At 35.2% G+C, this 12,246-nt stretch overlaps 1 protein-coding gene across 1 annotated transcript in view; it reads left to right on the top strand.

Annotated features, from left to right (window-relative positions):
- The first annotated feature begins 7,219 nt into the window (after positions 1 to 7,219).
- Positions 7,220 to 12,246, top strand: part of socs1b (suppressor of cytokine signaling 1b) — a 6,589-nt gene continuing 1,562 nt past the window's right edge. Inside the window, exons 1-4 of the mRNA XM_054604666.1 lie at positions 7,220 to 7,411; positions 10,040 to 10,522; positions 11,540 to 11,727; positions 12,195 to 12,246. The exon at positions 12,195 to 12,246 is cut by the window's right edge and continues 1,562 nt beyond it. Coding sequence (XP_054460641.1) covers positions 10,298 to 10,522; positions 11,540 to 11,727; positions 12,195 to 12,246 — 465 coding nt within the window. The 5' untranslated portion in view covers positions 7,220 to 7,411; positions 10,040 to 10,297. The remainder of the gene's footprint in view (positions 7,412 to 10,039; positions 10,523 to 11,539; positions 11,728 to 12,194) is intronic.

Genomic DNA, 12,246 nt, shown 5'->3' with positions numbered 1-12,246 from the left:
ATCTCAATAATTACAATTACAGTACCATTTCAAAGTTTGGACACACCTTCTCATTCAATGGTTTTTCTTTATTTTTATTTTTATTTTTTTCTACATTGTAGATTAATATAATAATAATAATAATAATAATAATGGATTTTATTTATATAGCACACTTTAAAATACAAAGAAATCTCAAGGTGCTGCACAGGGTAGAACAATCACAATAATCAAATATAATAATAAAACGCTAAAAACAAACAAAAAATAAAATAAGAATTTAAATTAATTAATTAATTTAATCATAATGAAATCTAAGAATATCTATTAAAACTGAACAACCACCAAACACAAGCAATCTAAATTACCAAGACCTTAGGGGAAGGCAGAGAGGAACAGGTGAGTTTTAAGATTTGATTTAAAAGCGGTGAGGGAGTCTAAGGCCCTGATCTTCTCCGGGAGCTTATTCCACATATTGAAGACATCCAAACTATGAAGGAACACATATGGAATTATGTGGTAAACAAACAAATGCTCAACAAACCAGAATATGTTTTATATTTTAGATTCTTCAAAGTAGTTGAATGAGAAGGTGTGTCCAAACTTTTGACTGGTACTGTACTTAGTTTTGCTTGTATTTGAGTCAACCTATATGCAGGAGGACATACCTTGTAATAAACTTTAATATCGCGCCCTCTTGTGGTTGAATACGAGAATGACAGGTAGCCCATGAGATCTGTCGTTTGTGTAACATGCTGCAAGCCCCGCCCACCTGCCCGCCTCCTATTGGTCCGCGCTTTGAATAGAAGCACATGATTGGACAGAATGCTCGGTCACAGCCCCCCGGAACTTAATGTACACATGAGAATATTGTATAAGCGTCCTGCCTCCATCCAACAGAGCAGTAAGTAGTAAAATGTTCATTTAAATGACGTTTGTAGACTGAGGAGTGAATGTTGGCATGATAGACATTTTTTGTCTCCAGTTATGCCGACTTCTCCCGTTAAAACGCGGATCCCCATCACCAGTTTCGGTCATCTCATAACGGAGGTGAAGGTAAGAACAGGGTTTGACTTATGCATGTGCAGGTAGTGGTGGAATTAAATGAAATAAAGATTATTGGATATATAGAATGCAAATGTATCTGTTTTGATAGAAAAATCGATTCATTTAGCAAATCAAGGATTATTTGCATCAAACAAAGCTCTGTTAACATCACTTTCTCTCTCTTTTTACTTTTATTGTTTCTCTGATCATTTTACTCACTAGGTGGAGCACTTTTTACAGCCTGAAACAATAACTTGCTTATTGCTTTTGGATTGATCATATCAAATAAGATAAGATAAGATAGAGGCTTTATTGATCTCCAAATTGACTTACAAGAAACTGTCTAAAGGTAATAATAATAAGAACTTTATTTATATAGCACCTTTTAAAAACAAGGTTTACAAAGTGCTTCGACAGATAAGCCAGCAAAACAGTGCAATAGAAGAAACATTAAGAACAATTGTTAGGATAAAACAAAATGAAATAACAAGTGACAATCAAATAAACGAACAAAATAAATAAAATCAAGTGAAATAGGTCAAATATAGTAAACGAATATAAGATAAAATACTAAGACCAAATGAAAATGAAACATTAAAACGACGACATCACATAAAAGGAAACATGTTGTGCAAAAGATAGGGATGGAAATAACGAGTTTTTAAAAAAACATAAGACATAAGATGGATAGATTTGTGCTCTGGTAAATGCATGCATCTGTCATAGTTTTAGACATATAATTAAACTTTTAATTTAAAAAAATCAATAATAGTTTAATCAATATAAGCCTAAAACTTAAATTGTTGGATGCAACATACCTACATCAAAGTCCTGGGTGAGAACAAAAAACATAAAGGGATATTTTAATGTAGTCTTATTTTCTTCATTGTCACTTTATAAATATTCATGTTGTTTTTTTTGGACCACTTGAGGGCAGCGGAAACCTCAGTTGACACATTGACAAATTAGCATTTGTTTATTGACACATCCAGCAGTTATGGAGCAACATTATTATGATTTTTAAGTTGTGTTTGTGTCAACCTGAAAAATATTTGTTTTATATTCAGCTTTGTCTTTAGTCTCTAGTACCAAGAGGTAAATATGTTGCTTTTTAGTTGCTGAATTACTCCATTACCTGTTAGCTAGCTAAACGTTAGTCTTCATCCATTGAGTCTTTTCTCTTGTAAAATTTAAAATATACTGTCTGAAAACACTTCTGATAAAGTTTAAATCTCCCCTGCCCCCCGAGGCCGAAGGTGGAATAATAAACTGAGTCAGTGGGTGTTTTTCTCCTCAACGGCCACAAGAGGCAACAATGAGCCGATTACACCTACTAAAACAAACTTACAGAAAGGTGAGATTCATGCTGATACATATATTATATCATATTTATGGAAGTATTTTCAAACTGTATTTTTATTTTATTTTACAAGCCCCGAAGAAGGCTGGAGCTTTAAGAAGTGGGGAAAGAAATACTCAGATCTTGTACTTAAGTAAAATACTACAGAATTAGAAATACTGAATGGATCCCCGGGGGGATATTTGTTGCTCTTATATATGGGCCTTGGCATGCCAAAATATGAGGAAAAATAGAAATAAAGGACTGTGTAAATTGTAAATGATGTAAATAATGCTTCAATATACACAATACATGAACCGGTATGATAAAGGAGAAAGCTGGGCATTTGTCTTGCTTTAACTAACCCTTGTACTGTCAAGTAAAAGTAATGCATTTCCATTTTTACTGAAGTAAAAGTACAAAAGTGTTAGCAAATATACTAAGTAAATGTACTATGCACAATTTCCCATTTCAGAATAATGTATATTATATTATTTGATTATAATTATTGATGCAACTGAATTGTAGTGGAGTACAGGTGTAAAGTAGCCGAAAAATGGAAATCCTAAAATAATCACCTCAAAATTGTACAGTACTTGAGTAAATTTACGTAGTCATTTTCCACCACTGTTTTTAGAGCCTTTCCACTGAAAACAGCTGTCAGCTGCAGCTGAAAATAATGTCATGGGAGATGTGGGGTTTTTCATTTCCTCATTTTTTTCCTAAACAGTCCTAATAATATGGGTAACTGTTGAGTTACAGTACCAGTCAAAAGTTTGGACACACCTTCTCATTCAATGGTATTTCTTTATTTTTATTTTTATTTTTTTCTACATTGTAGATTAATATTGAAGACATCCAAACTATGAAGGAACACATATGGAATTATGTGGTAAACAAACAAATGCTCAACAAACCAGAATATGTTTTATATTTTAGATTCTTCAAAGTAGTTGAATGCGAAGGTGTGTCCAAACTTTTGACTGGTACTGTATAGCATCGTTGAAAAAATCTCCTTTTTATTGTTTAATCGATTAGACATTGTAATATAAAAAAGAGTTAAATCTCAGAGGTGTCTGATATGCTCATTATGACATTTTATCATCGATAAAATATTTTTAGAAACAAGTCAATGTGAAAAACAAGTGCACAGCTGCTGTTTTCTACATGATTTAAAACAGCCATCTTCTTTCTCATCATGCTCCAGTCAAAAACGTGGTTTCACTTCGTTCAATCCGTATCAGGCTTGAGGGTGAATAAAGGGTTTCCTCTCCACTCTGCTAATAGCGGCTGCAGAATAAATCAGCACTACCAAGCCAAGTAACCTCATCAGCACTCTGCTGTCGCCCCTAGCACACTCCATGCAAGTGTAATGTTCATGAATGGAAATTATTCATCTATTCACATGAATGCTAATATTCTGCATTCTGCCCCCTCATGTACTTTAAATCAAATGTTCCAGATGAGCACTTCACTTCATGGAATTCAGTATTCTTGAATTAAAAGAGACAATGTAAGAAAATGACAAGCGTACAACATTTTAAAAATGATAATTCATTTCTATTGTCATGTACAGCAGATATTAAAATAGCCCACCTTTTCACTTTAATTGCTGAGAGTAAGATGAAAAGATTGATGCCACTCTTGTGTCTTTACTAGTATGAGTGTCAGTAGACAGTTAGCTTAGCTTAGCTTAAAGACTGGAAACAGGAGGAAACAGCTAAAATATAGCTTTGCACACAACCTCCTCTAAAACTACAACTTTGTTTTACAAGAAGTTATGTTCTAAACTTTATTTACACTTTTTTTGATGCATTTGTAACATGTTAATAGTGAGCTCTAGAGGTGATAGTAGGCAGATGTTGTTGCCTTTCGACAAAGCCAGGCTAGAGGTTTCCCCCTGTTTCCACTCTTTATGCTAAGCTAACTGTCTCCTGACAGTGTGTTACCCAAAAGTATTCCTTTAAAAATAGAGCTACGACCAGGAGAAGGTTAGCTTAGCTTAGAATAAAGAATAGAAGCGAGCTGCACACGGCTGCTAATAGCTAAATTCATAGCCCACAGTGAAACAAAAACGTGTAATTGTTATGCTAAGCTAAGCTAAGGGTCTCCTGGTGGTAGCTTTATATTTACTTTGAGTCTGCTCATCTAACTCTGCAAGAAAGTGAATAAACTAATTTCTTTCTCAGCCACATGTTGTACCAAGCTGGTTTTAAATGATTGATTGAAAAAGGCATAAACTTTAAACATATTCATATTTTTAGTGACATGTTTTAGATTTAGAAAGTACATTTTCCTGTCAGTAGTTATGAGGAAAGCCTCGCTTGTACATGTATTTCTGTCACAGCTATTTAAGAATTTAGTTATTTTGTTAATAAATCTCTGCATATGCATTAAAAGAAAAAAAACGTCAAACTCTTCAGCCGAAGGGAATTGCAGCTTTAAGCTTTTATAACACAGTTAAACTCTCATGAAAAAAAATTACCACTGTGTAGAGTCTGTGGAGAATGAGCTCTGTGCTGTCAGCAAGTCCAGATGATTAGCTGGAGCTCCGGCTGATGAATAATTCAGTTTCATCTAATTCAAAGCGTGTGTTGAATGTGATTTGCATCCCCATAAACCAGTTTGTCATCTCAGCTCTGCCTCGTCATGCCACTTAACAAACCGCCTGTTCCAACACGCAAAAGTATTTTGTGTTCGGGAACTGTCTCTGGCCCTTGTGAGGAATTTGGTAAATTCCATGTCACATAGTTTTCAAAATGCGTTTGTGTCACTAAAGAGCAAGTTTTGCTCTAGGTCATAATGACACTCACTAACAGTTACTGTTGATACGAAGGTTACATGATCCCTTCTTTATTGTTTTACAATTATTTGGAAAGATTCTAATATGGGCAGTGCAGTTTCATTTTCTTTATCTTAATGTTCAATCATTCACTCATTTACACACTGATGACAGAGACGTCAGCAACTTTGAGTTTAATGTCTTGATTATCAAACATTCAACACTGCATTAAATGGACGAAATGCTCCAACTCCTGAGCCAAGCTGCTCAGGGTTCATTGATGTCTCATTTGGTTTTGTGGTTAACTGTTTTTGCTTTCGTTTTCACATGTGGTTTACTCCACTTACTATTCTTTATACGTCTTTGTATGCACAATCAGGCTTACTTGCCAAGGAATGCTGTTTATAAACTACATTACTTTACCTTTAATCTTCTCAAACATGCATTTTGATACAACTTTGATATCATGATATTTTGGTTGACGTGCATCCTCTTATTGTGTTTTTTATTTTTGTGTTTATCAGAGGCAGCTTTTTGGCATTGAGGCCCCGGCTTCTTCGGAACTGACTGGTTTGAGGAAATACTTTAATAGCTACACGCTGCAGGGTCGCAGAAATGTACATAATACAAACACACACACATGTACACGCACAGGCTGCATTCAATGTGAACGTTAGTTTTAGGTTTTTACATATCAACAAAATATGTCCTCCTCTGCTCTCTTCCAGTATGTCTTGGCTACTTATGGGATCTTTGCTGTAACAGCAGCTGCCTACTGGATGCACAGACAAAACAAAAAAGAAAACCAGTCGTCCATCTCTACGGTCTGAAGTGATAATAAAGATGTGAAGAAACAGAAGGAAGCGATGTGACACTTGTCACTTGTGTGGGAGGGAGTTCTAAGCTGAATCTACTAATAAATGTTAATAAATGCTTTGTAAATGCTGGAAGCTGACTGATTATTGCTCTGTGATATTATGAGAAGTCACACTGGTATGTGTGCATATTAATGTGTTTGCAGTTAGATTGTTCTCCACAAGGTGTCTATCTCGGCCCTGATACAAACTGCAACCAAACTAAAATGATATATTTAATCTATTTTTATTTACTATTTTATTACTCATATTAGATTTATGTCAATCATAAAAATGATACAAGATTTAGTAAGACTGAACAAAGGGAATATCTAAGATTATATTTTCTATATCAATGCTTTGATGGACAATGTTCTCCCTCTGGGCCCTAGACAAATGTTTAATGCTCTTAACCCTAGAGTCTAGGGTTAAGAGCATTAAACATTTTTTAAAATGTATTAGATTTAATATTTTCTGAATGCAACCAAGATCATATCTGAGCTCAAAGACATTGTTTTAAGTTATTATCTTTTGTGTTTCATATGCCTTTTTGTGTGTGTGTGTGTGTGTGTGTGTGTGTGTGTGTGTGTGTGTGTGTGTGTGTGTGTGTGTGTGTGTGTGTGTGTGTGTGTGTGTGTGTGTGTGTGTGTGTGTGTGTGTGTGTGTGTGTGTGTTTTCTGCACCTTCATGTTCTCCTTTCATTTGGAGCAAAACAAGCGTTTAGAGATTTCTGCATTTAAAAGTTAAATGAATAAAAATCCAGTTATCTTGCACATTGGATTTATTTTTGTATTTAGTCGTTTAAAGCATTTAGGGGCTAAAAATATATGAATTATTTTATAGCATGTTAGTTACATGTAAAGGTATGTTTGTTAAGTTTTGAGTGTGCAGCGTTTCTATTCTAATTTTTTTTTTTTAAATGATTAGAATTAATGTTAAACGCATAAAAAACACTAACCTTTTTTGTGCCATAAACGAGTTAAAACAGGCAAGTAAACGGTCTACACGCAACATTAACACACACACACACACACACGCACACACACGTGTACGCGCTCTGGCGCCGGCAATCACGTGATTTAAGAGAATCAGCTTTTATCAAAGCGAAAGTAAAAGTAACTCCTGGATCACTGGAACGAGTGTGAGTGATGTGCGCGTGCGCGATCGCGCGTGCGTGTCTGTCATTGAATCCCTCAGACGGTGATAACGTGCACGGAGTTACAGAGACGAGGTATTATTATTGTCTGGCTGTTTGAAAGGCGGCTCCTCCTCCTAAACGGTTCGACCTGAACCGAAAGTATGATGTTTCTTCTCATGAAGAGCTGCGACCTCCAGCAGGGGAGAAGAAGCTGACTGGAGCTCTCTGCTGCTCAGACTCACCGAGACTCTTTACATTTGTAATTGTTGCAAGTAAGTAAACTCTGTGTTGTATTCATACATATTTCACTAGAATTGGTACAAAGGTTTTTATTGTGTCAGTAACGAAAAAATGTCACACCTTCATTCATCCGAACTCCATAGTTACAAAACTATAATGCAGGAACACAGAAGTGAATCTGGATTGGACGCTCTTACTGTGTATGATTTTAATTTGGGTTATAAAGAAATAAATAACGTAATAAAAGATTTCCGTTATGTGTGGAGAGTTATGACAACCTCTCCCAGTCACATCAACTCGTTTTTTTTTTTAGATTATACAACAACGATCCCCGTGTAGCTGCCACGTCATATCACCTCATTACCTAACGTTTAAAATAACAGAAAATATTACAAATAATAATTTTCCAACTTTTTGTTCTGAACTCTTGCTTCAATATTTTGTCACATTACCACACATTGTGAATTTAGTTGTGATATCTTTAAACTTCAGCACATGGGACTCACGTGAAACACTTACTATGATGTTTAAGTGCTTTAATTTTCAGGGTGTTCAAATCCACTAAGGGTCAACAGGTTAAAGCTGTGTACATGTACTCGTTGCAATTCTTCAAAAACTGAGGCTTTACACTGTTCATCCAACATGTAAACCTTCAGACTGAAAGTTAAACTTTGTAGTAATTTGTTTAATTACAACGTGGAGCAAAGAACTATAACAAAAGAAAATATGTGCTGCTATAATACTGACAGGCTGCACTGTGTGATATTGTGAGCTGAGAAAAAAACAGGATCCCGGAGTTACAGGATTTACTGTAAACTAATAACAGTTTGATGCAGACTTCCTCCCCATAAATAGTCGATCAGTGAAGTTTCTAAGATTTGAGCTGAGAGTGAAATATTGATTGAAGCAGCAAGATTACGGCTCAGTGAGCTAATTACTTTCACTATTTATCATTTGAGCAAAGAGGCAAAGCATTAAGCATACACTAACTATCATAATAAACATTGCATTTATTTTACGTTTTCTTTTGATACATAACATATTGAGAGAAAGAACAAAAAATGTGTTTGCAGCTGTCCATCTTCTTGTAAAGCCCTTTACTCTATGTGAAACATAATATATTAAACATTAACATTAACTTTATTTAGACACCATTTCTCTAATCAAACGTGCTTCAAAACATATAAGTAAAAACAAGAAAGAAAAACAGAAACACAAAAAATAGAGACAACAAACTAAACTTATATCCTTATATATTTAAGTTTAAGTATTATTAGGACCTACTTGTGTTGTTTTTGTACTCAAGAACTCATTTGTATTTTAAGTCTGCTTATTTTATATTTTTTATTGCAAGGTACATTGTTACTTTTTAACTGGTAAAAAGCTTTATAAATAAACGTTAGTTATTTTAATGATTTCTAAAGAGTATTACATACTTGCACGCTAACGGGTTGGAATACTTTTACACAAATGATCTTGTAGAGCGACACAGAGGGAACAACAGTGTTTTTTTTCTTTTATTGTCTCGCTTGACTGCGAAAGCGAAAGGAAAGTGTATTCGCTGTCATAAACTATGTAACAGCCGCCCTTCCCAGTGATTGATGATACAAAAACATGTGGTTTATAGTCAGTCACATGACCTGATAACACACACACACAGACTGGATTCATCACCTGAATCTGCAGCTCCCTTTGTCTTACAGAGATTTATATTGAGCTCATTGTTAGGCTGCCCGCTCCACAACTTTAAAAACTCACAGAACAAAACCTGCTCAGCACCAAACAGCAGATAGTTGTTGAACATAGTGGAGCATTTAGCATCTCAAGAGACAGATATTGTTCGCGGGAGTTGGTGGAGACCCAAAACAAAGCTAAAAGAGAGAGAACATTTCTTAGTGTCCTCAGGTGGCCTGAAACACTAATAAAGCTGCAACCATTAATCAACTATTATCTATTACATCAATCTGCAACTATTTTGACAAACAAAGATTCTCTGATTTCAACTTCTTAAAAGTGGCATTGATCATTTAAATAAATCACTATCTATCGCCGAGGTAACGCGGTAACAAGATGGTGATTGAGCCCACATTGATGAAAAAATTATAATATTTATTTATTTGCGGTGACTCTGGGGACTTTCTATGAAAAAATGCTGTATTACAGTTTTTCTCCATTGTATACACACATACATGAAGCTATGCACACAATGCTGAAACATAGCATGTTTTTAATATTAGACTTTAGCGTGCTAAACTCTGAGCACAATTCTTTTGTTTTCACTTAAACAGAAATTCTAAATCAACTAGTGCTGAAATCTTAGGGATAAACATTTTAATGTGAATATTTTCAGGTTTCTTTCCTCCTCTGTGAGAGTAAACTGACTGTCTTTTAATTTGTGGACAAAAGAATCTTGGATTGATTTAGAAAATAATCGACATATTAATCGACAGTTAGAATCATCGTTAGTCGCAACCCTAAACACAAATTAATGAAAATGTTGCTCTCTAACTGCTGGATGTGAAAATAAGAAACTGTTTATACGTGTTCACAACTGGTTTCTGCTGCCCCCTAGTGGCGAAAATGTCATTAGGCCTATTGTGGGTTTAATATGATGATGGAATAAAACATTTTGACTGATTTTTCACCTTTTTGTATTTCAGCTCATCACATTTTTCAGTGACAGTCCGTCAAGAACAGATGTCTGAGCAGACGCTGCCTCTGCACCCCTCCAGACGTTTCTGATGATGTTGAAAAATCTTTATTCAAATCTCAAGCTCTTGTATAAAGCAACATGGAGTCTGAAAGAGGACTGAGCGGCATATGAACGACCAGAAAGGAGCCAGTGATGGAGGATCTGCCAGTGAAAAGTGGAGGAACTGGCGCAACAGGTGGACAAGAGGAAGATCCTCCTTTTTAGGATGGTCAAAGACAATCTGGATAGAACAGTAGTACAGAGTAGAACACAGAACTGCGCGGCCCAGACACAGAACCAAAGCCAACCCCCCGAAGAACCTTCAGGACCAGAACGAGACCAGAGCCCAGAGAGAGTTGAACCAGAGAGCCAAGAGCCCACAGAGAGTGAGCTAGATTTACTGCTCTGGGAAAAACTACATTTACATGAAGAACCTGAAGCCTGGAGCCAGGTTAGAACCCAACGTTTGCTCAGTTTGTGGATTTTATTGCTTTGGGATATTTGTTTTTAAACAGTGCACAGATGGCTGGAGCGAAACAAAGTCCAAAATCAAACACCAGGGTTTCTGTCTTAAATTTGATATCCAGTGGTGGAAGAAGTACTCAGATCTTTTACTCATAGTAAAGTCCCAATACAACAGAGTACATAAATACTCTGTTACAAGTTAAAGTCCAGCATTCCCAATCGTACTGAAGTAAAAGTACATCAGTAGGCTATAAGCATCGAAATATACTTAAAGAACCAAAAGTAAAAGGCAGAATGGCCCTTTGTTGTATCCATAAGTGATGCGTTAATGTAAATATTAACCCCTTCATACATATTTAACACTATTTTAAAGACATTGATCAAAGATAATCACTTTATTAGTGACAAATAATGGACTTTTCATGTTTGAGCTGAGCAGTTGTATGTTTTTGTACCAGCTAAACCTTACATAACAACAACAACAATAATCAACAGTATTCATTTGTTATGATGCGGTTTTTATTATATGAATGGGGCTTCTGCATGAGTTCCCCAAACACCAACACACAAAATCTCTGTGGTTATAACAAGGTCATTGTTTGGAAACTCAATTTGGATATGTCAGATATCGAAGTTCACTTGGACTTTGACTGTTGACTGGCATGGAAACTTTTCAGCCTCTCTTTATACTGACAAATCTGAAAGATCTAAAACACTGCAGATGATTATTGTTTGTATTACATTAATATTATTCATACAGTATAGTATCTAAAATCATATATATATATATATAAACTTAAATAATAAATAAATAACTTTGACTAAACCCGTAAACATTATAATTTTTTAAACTCTAGCTTTAAATAATAAATAAATAACTTTGACTAAACCCGTAAACATTATAATTTTTTAAACTCTGTTATACTTTCTCCTCTGTGACTATTGATGACAATAACTTTATTTATATTTATATTATCTATTTCTAATGATTTCCCTGCTGCAGCCAATCACTGGAGCTGATGCTGAGAACTTTCCCACGCACATCCGTCCATTCAGCAGCGCAGCAGAGTACAAACTCGTGAAACAAACCTACAAGCAGCTTCAACACAGTGGTTACTACTGGGGATCAATGACCATGGAGGAGGCACATGCAATACTCTCACAGGCGCCGCTGGGTACTTTCCTCATCAGGTAACTATACCACTACGAGGTTTTGGTGTTTTTTATGCTGTTCTCTTTGCCCAGGTGTCATACAAACAAGTGGATTCAAACCTTAATGGGATTTATTTGGTTAAGGATAAATAAATATTTAAATATTAACATCAACCAGTGTAGCTTGTTTATCATAAAATATGTATAAAGTATTTATAGCTTGCAGTTCATTCATCACAACTTTTGATGAATCCTATTTTCTGAGTCTGATTATAAAGTAATTTTTGTAATTTTTCTAATATCTTATTTTCCCTATTTTTCCTTCTCTACTTATATTTTTAGTCAAACAAACTCCTATAAGGTCAAAACTGGGCATGCATATGTAGATATAGTCATCCTGTACCCGTTTCCCTTTATTCCCAATTAAATTATATCTAACTATATCATTATACGAGAAAATGAACCACATAAAGTGACTGTATCTGAATGCTGCTGTGTTGTTATAGAGACAGCGGCCAGCCGGATGTTTTCTTCACTCTGAGCTACCAAAGTGACGAT

Source organism: Anoplopoma fimbria, chromosome 9, assembly GCF_027596085.1.
Source record: "Anoplopoma fimbria isolate UVic2021 breed Golden Eagle Sablefish chromosome 9, Afim_UVic_2022, whole genome shotgun sequence".
Classification (NCBI taxonomy): domain Eukaryota; kingdom Metazoa; phylum Chordata; class Actinopteri; order Perciformes; family Anoplopomatidae; genus Anoplopoma; species Anoplopoma fimbria.
Note: the sequence above shows the minus strand (reverse complement) of the source record. Positions and strands in the feature narration are given on the sequence as shown.